The sequence below is a fragment of the Corvus hawaiiensis genome, chromosome 5 (assembly GCF_020740725.1).
Source record: "Corvus hawaiiensis isolate bCorHaw1 chromosome 5, bCorHaw1.pri.cur, whole genome shotgun sequence".
Taxonomy (NCBI): Eukaryota; Metazoa; Chordata; class Aves; order Passeriformes; family Corvidae; genus Corvus; species Corvus hawaiiensis.
Genome location: NC_063217.1, coordinates 18,088,223 through 18,101,631, shown reverse-complemented (window position 1 = coordinate 18,101,631; position 13,409 = coordinate 18,088,223). Strand labels below are relative to the sequence as shown.

General features: G+C 37.9%; 1 protein-coding gene across 2 annotated transcripts in view; it reads left to right on the top strand.

Moving 5' to 3' along the window:
* The window catches only part of ADGRA3 (adhesion G protein-coupled receptor A3), a 55,408-nt gene extending 50,142 nt beyond the window's left edge, over positions 1 to 5,266 (top strand). For both annotated transcript variants that reach the window (XM_048303818.1, XM_048303819.1), the window contains exons 17-19: positions 272 to 417; positions 2,534 to 2,629; positions 2,818 to 5,266. In XM_048303818.1, the coding sequence (XP_048159775.1) occupies positions 272 to 417; positions 2,534 to 2,629; positions 2,818 to 4,057 (1,482 nt within the window). In that variant the 3' untranslated portion in view covers positions 4,058 to 5,266. The remainder of the gene's footprint in view (positions 1 to 271; positions 418 to 2,533; positions 2,630 to 2,817) is intronic.
* The last annotated feature ends 8,143 nt before the right edge of the window (positions 5,267 to 13,409 follow it).

Here is a 13,409-nt window from a genome sequence, read left to right as displayed (position 1 = left end):
TATGATTGATATGTAATCTGAAACAGTTTTTCCCGTTACTAAGTTTTCCATGCATGGGTTTGCGTTACATGTTTTATTCTTTTTTAAAACAATAATGACTTGACACTTAGAACAGTCATATAAAATAAGAGGGGGTTTTTTTCTCTTGAACTGAGCTTTTGAAAATTTCAGCTTTATGTTGATTTGTGGGTTTAATGATTACTATAATAACTCAGTAGAAAGGAAATATTTGGGGGTTAATTGTTTTTTTGTTGTCTATTTTTGTTTTAAGGTTGGGATAATTCTCCATTATTCCACTCTTGCAACAGTACTGTGGCTGGGAGTGACATCTCGTAATATTTACAAGCAGGTAACCAAAAAAACCAAAAGGTGTCAAGATCCTGATGAGCCACCTCCTCCACCCAGGCCTATGCTGAGGTGAGTTGTTTGTTTCTGTGGCTCTGTATTTCCCAAGTTGCTACATTTATGTTCTGACCAGAATATGTAATAAGTCACTATTCTTCGGTTCTCTCAAGGTCTGTAAAGTTCCTTTCAGATTTTTCTGTTTCTCAGTGTTTTGTTAAGGAGGATGAGCTGAAAGACTTGGTCTTGGTGTGTTTCAGATGCAATGCTGGGTTGCTGATTTGTAAATTAAAAAATTGGTAGTGTTTCAGCATCACCACTGAAAGTTTGACTTCAGGACCATTAGGACTTTAGATAGCAACACAACCCATTAAATTGTCAGAAGAAAGAATGTGGAGAACTGTTACCACAATTAACAAACACTGCAATTTAAGTAAATAAAGTTTAATATGTTTTCCAAAGATTGTTTACAAATTATTTGAAAAATAGGGTTATCACTCATAATCAAATGAAAATAGTGTTCTTTGTGAGGCATTCCTCCTTGAATTTTCATTTCTGAGATCCCACAAATGAGACAAACTAATTATCTATTAAATTCACTTATGTGAAATGTTCTTACTAGAAAATACTGACGTAGCTTGTTCACGTTGCCTCCTGAGCTGCTGCATGTTAATTAAAACTGCTACACTGAAATTCGCCACAAGGTGGCAGAAACTGATTAACTTTGATTAGTTACAGGCAAATATTTAAAGAGCTTGATTTTTTAAGTACAGAGACTGCAGAAAAACAGAAGTGCATTTCTGATTATCTTCAAGTATCATTTTCAGTACTACATACAAGCATTTTTTTATCCTTTATTATTTGTTATGAAGTTTCTCCTCTGGAAAATGTTGCAGTAAAATTACCAGCCTCACAGGCTCAGCTCTACACAGACATACATGAACTTGCTTTTTTAGGTCTGAACACCTCATCTCTGACACTGGCAGTAGCTCCACAGACAAGTATCCAAGACAAGAACAGAGCAAACATGCTTTATATTTTTCAGACTTTCTCAGTGTCCAACTTCCTACAGATCAGGAATTTCCTCAGTCAGATAGATGTGTGATGTTTTTGTATGGAAGGGCCACCGAAGAATTTTTTTTTCAGTTGTCTTTTAAATTTAGTCTCAAAATAAAACTGCCCACAATGCAGTACCTGTACAAAGATTTGTTTTATCTGGCCAGCTCCTGATTGCTGCATCAAGATACAGAATACACCAATGTCAGAATCTGATCTTTGTAGGATTCAGCAACTAAATAATAAATTCAGTTCATCTTGTTTTCCAAGAAAGTCATAATTGTTGTTTTGTGTCTCAAGTGAGAGAAGAGTTATTTCTGGTGAATCATCAGAAATGCACTGGAAAAGTCCAGGACCACCATAATAGGTGTCTCCTGTTGATAAAAAACAAGCGCTCACCCGCATGTCACAGTAGGAGCTTTCACTTGTGTGTTCTGATCTGAATTTGGACTGGATTAGTATAAGCTGCGGGACTGAGTGCTGTTAATTTTGATTATCAGTAATTACTGATCTGCCCCTAATGAATTCAATGGGAATTCATAGAAATCAGAATGAAAAGTAAGATACTCCAACAACATAGGCCCTTTTTCTTCTTGAAAGTATACAGTTTTCAGTAATACCACCACAGAGAAGCAGGAACTATATACTGTAAAATTACAGAGTCTATTAAAAATAAAAAAAAAAAATACAACTGCCATATGCCAAACCCCTCCACCCAAAAAAATTTCAAGTAACAGTGTATATAATATTAGGCAAGTTCACCTCTGGAACAGGACATACCACTTAGTATTTTCATTCTAAGTTTCCTTACTTTTTTCCAGCAGTTTATAACTTCTGATTGACAGCTTTTGCTTCTTCCTTATAACACTGTATACTTTTGTTCAGTGTCTGTGAGTGAGAGGTGGGAGTGAGCAGCTGTGAGAGAGAGGCAGCTTACAGCAGGAGGAGAAAAACTGTACTGAGGAAGACTTAGAAAACAATTGATGCTACCAAAGCCCAAACCTGATGCACCCTATTTAGTTTCATAAAGAACTTGTGTGTTTCCAAATCCTGGAAAGCTCTCATTTCCTTCATAGTGACTGGAAAAAATCCATTTCACTTAAGCAGCTACTGATAAACTGGTTTTATTTTTTAGGTTCTACCTTATTGGTGGAGGGATCCCTATCATAGTTTGTGGAATAACAGCTGCAGCAAACATCCGAAATTATGGCAGCAGACCTAATGCGCCTTAGTAAGTAGCCTATAAGTGAGAGCTCTGTCATAAGATTCCTTAGGCTTGCTTGTCTCTGAATACTTGTTGCAATTAATTCTGATTTTTCCAGAAAATTTAGCACAGACAGGGTCATTTCAATGAACTGAAGAAGTATAAGTGACTTGTGCAAAGATATTAATTTATTCTTTGGTTTGTTTCTTTTGCAGTTGCTGGATGGCTTGGGAACCTAGTTTAGGAGCATTTTATGGACCTGCTAGTTTTATAATTTTCATAAACTGTATGTATTTTCTCAGCATATTCATACAACTAAAGCGTCACCCTGAACGCAAATACGAGCTGAAGGAACCCGTCGAGGAGCAGCAGCGTCTGGCCACCAACGAACACGGGGAGCTGGCCCATCAGGATTCATTGTCAGTGTCCCTGGTGTCCACGTCTGCTTTGGAGAACGAGCACAGTTTTCAAGCGCAGCTTCTGGGAGTGGGCCTTACTTTGGTTTTGTATGTTACGCTGTGGATCTTTGGAGCTCTGTCCATCTCCCTGTATTATCCTATGGACCTGATCTTCAGCTGTTTTTTTGGGGCAACATGTTTAAGTCTCAGTGCCTTTCTTATGGTGCACCACTGCATTAACAGGGAAGATGTCAGGCATGCTTGGATAACAACTTGCTGCCCAGGAAGGAGTACATATTCAGTGCAAGTAAATGTGCCACCTTCCAGTTCCAGTGGAACCAACGGAGAGGCCCCGAAATGCACCAACAGTAGTGCAGAATCCTCATGCACAAATAAAAGTGCCTCAAGCCTAAAAAATTCCTCTCAAGGTTGTAAACTAACTAATTTACAAGCTGCAGCAGCTCAGTGCCACCCTACTTCTCTGCCATTGAACACAGGTCCTCAACTTGATAACAGTCTCACTGAACATTCAGTAGATAATGATATCAAAATGCACGTAGCTCCACTGGAGGTACAGTTTCGGACAAACGGACACCCAAGCCGGCACCATAAGAACAGGAGCAAGGGCCATCGTGCCAGCAGGCTCGCAGTGTTGAGGGAATATGCCTATGACGTTCCCACGAGCGTGGAAGGAAGTGTGCAGAATGGCTTACCCAAAACTCGCCAGAGCAACAGCGAGGGCCACTCAAGGAGCCGAAGAGCCTATATGGCATACAGAGAACGTCAGTATAACCAGTCCCAACAAGACAGCAGTGATGCTTGCAGTACACTTCCAAAAAGTAGCAGAAATACTGAGAAAACAATAGCTACCAACAACAAAAAAGATATTCTAAGGAAACCAATAGCGGCTGAACTTGAAAACCAACAAAAATCTTATGGGTTAAATTTAGCCGTCCAGAATGGACTTAAAAGCAGTGGACAGGATGGACCTTTGCTCACTGCAGACAGTACTGGTAATATTAGAACTGGGTTATGGAAACATGAAACTACTGTGTAGCATTATAATTCTTTCTGGGATGAATCCATATGAACTGTGATTACACATTCCTTAAAGCTATTAACACTTTTAAAGACTGTTTACAGACTGTAGGTACTTTATGCAGGGAGGGAACAAAGCAAAAAATTTTATGCGTTATTACCTTGTCTGTTCTTACAAAGCTGAACTCTTGCTTGGTATTTTGTGAAATTTTTTCTGAAGTGTCAGTCTTGAGAGATGCAGAACACAACTTTGTATATTTTTTTTACCTGTAACCCCGCAGATGTGTCCACAACACATTTCAAATTTGTATTTAAATGTATAATAAATAGTATTTTCCCCAGCAGCCCAAAGTTGCACTTACTTGTTGGGTTTTTCAAATATTATTGCACTGAATGTCATATTGATTTTACTCTTTCATTATCTGAAACTTTTGAGCTTCTGTTACTAAAGAAAATACTGAAGTTACAATTTCCTACACTTAAATTGTTGACACCTCAGTGTAAACAAGATCATATTTTGTATCATCCTGCTGCTGTGACCAATTTGAAGTTGTAGTTGCAGAGTGGTGCTTGAGGTTGTACCTGTTTCCAGCACTTATACAAATTTTGCTAAAGTTACGTGTATTAAATAGCAAAAAATGCTTCTGTATAATGTAGTACTGGTACCACAACTCAACCTTAAGCAACAAATGGAATTGGATTGTATGTACTTAGTTAGTTGGTTACCCACTGCCGACTTGTCTTTTTGGGTGTTTTGCTTAAGTGTATCTGAGTCATGATACAGATCTAACATTGTCCATACTCAAATATTGTGTTAAATAATTGATAAACTTGTTCAGATATGTTTTAATTACTGCTTGCCAGATTTACTGCAGCTTCTAGTTGTCTGTTTGGTAGTCTGAATTAATCTTGGATGCATTGTGCTAACCTCTGCAATAGGACAGTGTTGCTAGAATTTGGGTTCTATTTTTACTTCTGGGTAGTTACCATTTAAGAATTCTTTCAGGAACTTTTTGACAAGTGTATGACTCAGTTTTGATTGCTTTTCTATTTCCCTGGTTTCAAGAGAGGTAGCTTTTATCTTGTATCCAGCCTTACAGTTAGCATAAGGATAGACACTCAAAAAAAGGAGCTTATGGGTATTACTAAAGAAAAGAATTTTAACTAAATACACAAGTGTATATCAAATATGTTTTAAATCTATTTGATAAAGTATCTAAACATCTTAGACAACTGACTGCTTTGTAATTGCTGTTTGTGGGTTGTTACTTGGTGCAGGAGGGTTCCTTTTGGTGGCAGAAATGCAGTTTTGGATGTAGAAGTCAAAACCAGCAACTTGATCCTATTCCATTCCAAATACTGCAAGTTATGAAAACCGAATTGCAGACAGTAGGTGAATGTAAGGAGATGTGCCAGGAGAAGCAATCAACTCTGAGATGAATTTGTATATTACACAACTAGGAGCAATCCATATATAGTAGCTCAAACTGAGATACTCATACATTATATTTAATCAGGTGTTTATACTGTGCTTTTTTTAATAGTAACAAATGTATGTACTCATGCAAATAATTTAAGCCTACTTTTTATCTTTAAGATTATAGTGGTAGAAAAATGTAATCCATGTATAACACGGAAAAACGTCCAAACAGTCCACAGATAATTTATTATCTGAACAAGGTATGGTAGGGACTTAAGGTAGGATCAGTTACGCTTAAGAATCTACTTGCCCATTGCTTTTTTAGCACTTGCCCTGTTTTCATAGGTTTGCTTGGATCCAAATATCAGTTTAGTAGTTCTTGAAACTCACCTTTAAAATTAATTCTATGTGTAATACTTCTGCATAGCTTGATAGTTTGCCCTGTTTTGATGAGACAAAAAAATTAGCTTTTCTCATAGTACCTAATAAACTCTGACTAGCCTTGGTACAAGCAGGGTCATTAATGTAAAATATTTCTTACCTCATTACTCTAATAAACATGCTTAGTTCACTCACTGCTATATACATAGCTACATTTGCTTTTCATGTAACAAGTGCTTTGGCTCAGATGATAAATTAATAAGACATTGTTCTCTGATATAGTCTTGACAAACACAATGATACTTTCCATCTGCTGTATTTTTCATGAAGAATCTTAAGTTGAAAGAATTTATGTTACTGAAACGTGGAAGGCAGGTTATTAGACTCTGTAAAAGGGGGGATATTTTATATAGTATCTTACTAAGAAAGAAGCAGAAAAGTCTTCAGGTTTTTTTATATCTTCCTTCCTAATAGTGTAAAGTAAGCTTATTTTCAGAATTGTAATTAAACTTCATATGAAAAACCACCTATATCACTCCAATGCAAAAAAACCCCAAAGCAAACAAAAACCAAACAAAAAACACCACAAAAAGCTTATTTTGGCTTTCTGTGGATCAATGTGAGAGTAACTACCATCATTAATCAGAGATATAAAGGAAAGTAACACAAAGTGGGGGCAGTTTGTGTTATCTACAGAAAAGAGGCTACTAGAGGCAGCAGTAGTTAGGGCTGGTTGTTACCATGACAAAAGTGTGTATTTGTGCAGTCATACTAGTGGCAGCAGCAGACTTTGAAAAACAAGTGTTGTGGATATAGAGGAGAAGGGTATAAGCACACCCTGGTTTATGGCTAAAAAGGTTTAGGTGGTTTTATCATAGAATGTGAAGGATTGGAAGGGACTTTAAAGATAATCTAGTTTCAACTGCCCCTGCCATGGATAGGGACAGCTCCCACTAGACCAGGTTACTCAAGGCCATGTCCAACCTGGCCTTGAACGCTGCCAGTGGTGGAGTCATCTGCAAGTTCCCTGGGCAACCTGTTTCAGTATCTCACCACCTTCAGAGTAAAAAATTTCTTCCTAATATGTAACCTGAATTTTCCTCTTCCAATTTGTGCCCCTTACTCCTTGTCTTGTCACTACAATTCCTGAAAGAGTCCCTCTCTGACTTCCCTGTAAGCCCCTTCAGGTACTGGAAGGTTCAATGTAGTCTCCACATAATCTTCTGTCTTTCTGCCTCATGTTCATTGTTAAATGCGTGCTATTGACTTGGCATATGGTCTCATTTGCACCGTAATTTGGGCAGAGGCATCTCTTGTTAATTGGATCTCATCCATTATCATAACACCTTAAATGCTAATAAATTTAAACTTTGCATAGGTTAAGAAATATTTCAGATGTTGGAAGAAACAATTACTTTTTTTTAAGTTCTCTCATTTTTACTTAATTATGTTTTGACCACTTCTGTGTTAGCACTGTGCTGCTTGCTGAAACTGTTGATGTCTTGTGTTGCTGCATTTTCACATCCCTGAGCAAAGTGAAGGATTGGTTCACATTGGTTTCAGTGGGTCACAGTATCCAGGTCTTAGAGAGGTTAATAGCATAGACATCTGTGAGAAGTACTATTCTCCTTGGAGTTCAAGATTAACATATAAAACATGAAAAAAACCATCTAATTTAAATGAACACACTGAATTTTTAACCCCTGTTTTCAAAAAAGGAGAACCTGTTGTGTTGTAGGAGTTTGGTTTTAGTTTAGATGAGGTTTATATACCTTTGGTTCCCAGGTTGGCTGAATATGGACATTTGCGGAGATGGAGGAGGAAACTACGTGGTGGTATCTATAAATGCAGGTGTACAATTTATTTTATACAGAAGAGTTAAATTTTGAAAACTGTTATATTAGTAAGATTCTAAGTATGACAAGCCCATCAACATCACTTCACAGCTGAAACTTGCCTCCACATGAGCAGGTAGGGAATGGCAGTCCTTGGCTGGAGGTGAGGAAAAGCAGTGATCTGCCTGCTCCACTCACCTGGCCTCTTCTGAAAAGCCCTCACAGAGCTGGTGCTGCTGACCAGGCTTCTCTGCTGGCTGAGGCTGTGGCTCCCCCATGCATCGTAGACAAAGTCTTGAATTGTGGAGGATGGCTCTAGAGAGTTGAAAGACAGAAACTAAAAGGTCAGTGCAGAAATGGGCTTGCTGACAAAGCATGACTCACAGCCAGCTGATTACATGTCCGATGTGACTTCATCTTAAAAAAGCCAAACAACCTTTAATCGCCTTTAATCCCAAAGTATACAATTTGAGTATACAAATTAAGTGCTTAGCTGAATATGGCATTTTCTCTGAAGTCAGCATTTAGTCAGTAGAATAGTACTTACAAATCTTTGTAATGAAATAGATGAGGCAAGACTGAAGTGAGATAAAACTGAGGGGAAATTTTTAGTTTCTATTAGATGAAGATCCTTGAAATTTTGCACTTGATACTTAAGTACTGCATATAGTAATAGTTTCATGTACCTCTTCAAGTGGGACATCACTGATTAGCCTCAAATCCAATAATTGTGTGAATGAAAGAGAATACTAAATGTTAGTATAGATTAAGTTTTAGAACTTGATTTTAGAGATTGTTTCAGAGACATAGGTTTCATAAAATGACTAAAGACATAGTTTTTTTTTTTCTTATAAATGTTTTATCTTCTAAGTGTAAATTTCAGCTTTCACCTAGAGGAGGAGGACTTCAGCTCAGCTGCAAAGCCTAAAGGGCCTTTTATATGAATCACTATGTAATTCTTGATAGGATGAACCATTTCTTATAATACATACCTGACATTTTCACTTTATCCACTTAAAATTCTATTTGCTGACTATGATAATTCTGTTTCAGCATCAAATGCTCCTCCTGCAGCCTTTTTCCTAATCCGTTGCCAGCTACAAATTAACATGGATTGTCTTCTGCCCTCCCCAACAGCCTTCTACATTGTGACAATGTGGAGCAGCTTTCTGAATTGTTTGCAGCAATTTCCCTTTAATTCACAAATGAAGAAGTCGTTCCTATAAGGCAGAGTCCAAATCTGAGCAGCAAAAATCTTAAGTATGCAGGGACTGTATTTCATCTATTAGCTGATGGTGTTTGTATTGGATGCAGCTGGTGAAATAGAAACATGTAGGAAGGACAGTTTCCTTCCTAGGGGAGGAGGCATCCTTGGTAACATCTGGAGCTGCTGAGCAAGATATTTAAAATAAATACTTGGATGTAGTGTGCACCTAATCATTAAGAGGCTTATCTCTAAAGGTCCCAGACACACAAATTTGACAGGCTCTTCAAGGAACTGTAAGACATAAACTTGTCAATTCTATTGACACATAGCACGTAACTGCATCAGGCCACAGTTTCATCTTCAGCTTTTATGGGCTGAAGATGTACTACTACTATGAATTTCAAGTTAAACTGTACTTGAGTTTAATCATGGCTTGATAACTGCAAGGCACATAGTGTGTGCAGGGAAGATTTCAATACAAAGTAGAAGAGAATAGTTGAAAAGACACCTTTATTAAATACAGTTGCAGATATAAAAATATCTTCTCAGGCCAGTACAGTCTCAGGATCTGATAAACAAAAATGAGTGCAATCAGCAGTACTCTGCTCCTTCCACATACAGGTAATGAACAATCCAGAAGATTGCCCTAAAATGCTGCCAGTTTGGAGTGACACAGAGTTGGCCAGTACCTCTCAGCTGAAAGATGACCTGCATGTGGGAACCATCACCAGTATATGGACACATCCCTGATGATGACTTACATTGTCCTATCCTGTGAAATAATGTCATCTGGTTATCCCATAGCTGAAGTTTTATCTGAACCTTGTGAACAACATGAATGAGCTTTGGAAAAAAAGCCTCATTTACAGTTAAAACAGTTGCACGTTAACTGGTTTCCAAGACATGCCATCTTTCCATGTAAATGCAGGCAGCTGCACAATGGTAACAGCACGTAGTGTCAGCTGTTCACTCCAGTCCATGGCTCAGCTTTCCTGTCACCTTCAACAGCCATCTTTTTGACAAAACTGGTTTATACTTAGAGATTTTTCTCATCTTTATGTAAGTTAGCTACTTGGCAAGTTTAATTCTTTAAAGACACCTGCTCAACTGGTGTGATTCCTCTTGCCTGTTACATTTGCCACCTTATATTTAGTGTTCCTGGATTAAAAAACAGGAAAGAAAGCCAGCTTAAGTCTTACTCATTAGTCTTGTAAAGAACTCCTAAATATCCTCATGTATAAAGGAAGGCTTGGGGAACATGAGCAAAATATTAATACTGCTTAATAGGTAAAAATGTCTTCACTGTGGTAAAGATGAACAGATGAAGCTGCTCTGAGGTGCCCTAGGAGTGCCTAGTGTCTAGACATGGTGATAATGCTGGAATTTAATTGCTGACATCTGACAGTTCTAATTCAGCTCCTACCAGCCTCTTTTTGAAGCTTTTGTCTGCAAACATGCAGGCAGACCCAGGAGTGTCATGAAAAAATTACTTGGAATAAGGTTACATGCCAGAAATACCACAGCACTTAATGGCCAAAGCCATCCACGGGGCGATCTGTGTTCCCAAAACACTGTGCTTTAGAACAGTGTAATTACCACAGTCCTAGGACTAGGGTAAAATTATTTCTTCCCTGCTGTCGAACAGTTTAGGTGCAACTTAAATTTGCCCATTTGGAGATTTTCTTCTTTTCCCTGCCCCCATGAAGTTAACAGGTAACAGCTGTTAACTCAGCAAGTTGGTAGCTCAGTTTGTCAAACACATATGTCAAGGATCTTTCCTAATAGGAAATTTTCTTATTTCCCAATATACATCTTTTTTCCTAAAGATGTGTATTCTAATGAGCAAAACCCAAAAAGCCCACCCCAAGTCCCCTGCACACCCTTCCCCTTTCCCTATGGAATACTGGCTTCTGCTGCAAGGTGGCTCCATATAACTGGGAAGCATTTTACAAAACTTTCTTCGTTACTATTGAAATAAAAGCACAGATGATAAATTTCTGCAAGGCCACATGATTTCTTCTGTTCACCTGTGTAAAGATGATGGGCTCTATGGTAGCATGGTATCATTATGAGTCTGGACTAGAAATGTGAGAGATTGTCTGAAGATGTTTCTAAGACCTGCTGTATTATTCCTGTTAATTTTCTTAGGTGTTTCTGCTTTTTAACAAGTATCACCTTAGCCTTGTCTTCTCTAGCGAATACTAAATCATCATTCTTAATGCACAGAAGAACGCCTAGAGAAAATAAAAGCCCAACCCTTTTACTTCTGAAAGCACATGACAGAAATTTTAAATACATGCCTACTTGCCAACGTAACTTAAAATAGGCTGATTATGTAGCTCTATTTAAAAAAAAAAAAAAAACAAACCAAAAAAAACCAAAAAAACCACAAACCTCCTTAAGGAAATTAGTTCTTCTTTTCAAACCATGCCTGCTGAAAAGATCCAAGTTACTGTTACAGTGTATTTTTGCATTAGGGCAAGTTTTTCAATTTATTGCAGAATAGATGTCCAGAGCTACAAAGCTGTAGAGAATGCTTTTTAATGCTCACACCTTGTCTCCTGTGCTCTGCCATTTCCATTGCATGGTCTGTGCAGATGAAATTGGAGTGCTGTCAGGCTGGCATTTTGAAGGGGAGCTGCTGGTACCATGTACCTTGTGATAATGAGGCCCCAACTCCTTGTTTCACAGATGTGGAATCTCAGTGATCCAATGCCTCACACTAGCCATAATCAAATCCAGCCTTGGCAGTCACAGTTGCCTGCTAACTGTAAGGTATTGCTCACCCAGAATAGCATGCTAAAAATTCAGCAGGAAGAAAATTCATGCTCATTTCCATACAATGAACATAAGATGCAGAGTACAGTATTCCATCTGTCTCAGCTCTCATATTTACCTCCAGAAGTATAAGCTCCAGTGGCTTCGTACTTTCAAAGAGTAAAGAATTGAAGCAAGGGTACTGGGAAAATGTTTAGTTCTCTATGTACAGCCTTTGTTTTAAGGAAACTTGCTATTTAAAAAAAAAAATCCAGTCTTTAATAATGCAGAGATTCCCTTCTTCATTTCAAGGACAAAATTAAAGTTGGTATGCTTCAAGTTACACATTGTGTGACATTTCCTTTGTTCAGGCTTAAGTAACGCTTATGCTTTTCAGCAGCATTACAACCAAATCTATTCGATAGGGGGGAGCCAAAATTTCCTGTGCTCCACTTATTAATGCAAAAATGAGCAGGAAGCAAACATAAAAGGACAGATGAAGTGGGAATGGAAAAAGAATATGTGAAAGAAAATGTGGTTTATAGAAAGATTTTACATTTATGACAGGGCTCTGAGGGCAGACTCCACTGCCTGCTGCTGCTTCTGCCTCCCAGTCCTTCCACACCCCATAAGGGCCACAGCTGCAAAAATAACTTAAAGGGCCTCAACATCCAAGGAAGATTTTAGAAGAAAGAATAGAGGAGAAAATTTATTAAGATGAAGTTATAAATATATTGTTATGTTGCTAGTAACATGCCACTTGTACCAGTCATGGGCAAAATAAATGATTGGAAACTCGTCACAAACATATGGACAGGACATAATAACAATAATAAATAGATTATATGAAGTAACAATGTGAGTAATAACAGAATGGTAAGGAGGCAATGCAAGCCTGTCAGACAGTTTCATTCACGGAGAGAGTGTTGCCATAGCTTTCAACAGGGAGCAGACTTTCAAAGTTGCTGCAGTCACATTAAAATGGAAAAAGTTCCCAAATGTGAGCACACTCAAGTTCACCTCCAGAAATGAAAACCTACTTCAACAATAGAGGTGGCAGAGAAAACAAAGAGTAGAGTGCAGCTGTGATTAGAAACAGAAAAGGCAGAAAACTGGCAAGTTATACTGCATTCATAAAGAAATCCTTTTATTATTTTCACTTTTGTGTGCATTCAAAGCAATTGTTTTCTGGTCCTTATATTGTTACTAGCTCTGCAAAATCCTCCACTACCAACCCCTGAAAACCTATTCTGAACCTGAAGCAATAGAAGAAAAAGCTCAAAAAAACCTCAGTGACCCCCACCCAAACTCCCAAAGTCTTAGCTTTTGGTTCTCACAGAAATCCTCTTAGAACAACAATGTACACGTGTTGCCGAATCAATAATTGTATTATGTTCTACATAATCTATGCAATTACTTTGATGCTTTCACTGATCTCCCATGAAGCAAGTGAACGATAAACCCCAAATACTTAAAAGGTCTAGTTATGAATCCCAGACACAGAAAACAGCCTTGCTTGCCCAGCCCTGCCCAAGATAATAACTGCATTAAGGAACTTGATTTAAGGTAAGTGACCTCTCTATCTTGAATGTACATCTTACCTGTTAAGAATTAAGTCAGAGAATTAAATAAATTAAAGCAATCCGTAATCAATAAAAATCAGTGTTCCCTAAAATGTATGAAAATACTGCAGTTAAAGCTGTAGGAGGAGAGACAACAGCTGGCCTTGGTATTAAAGCTTAACTTTGGTTCCAATGTTAATACCAGCAAA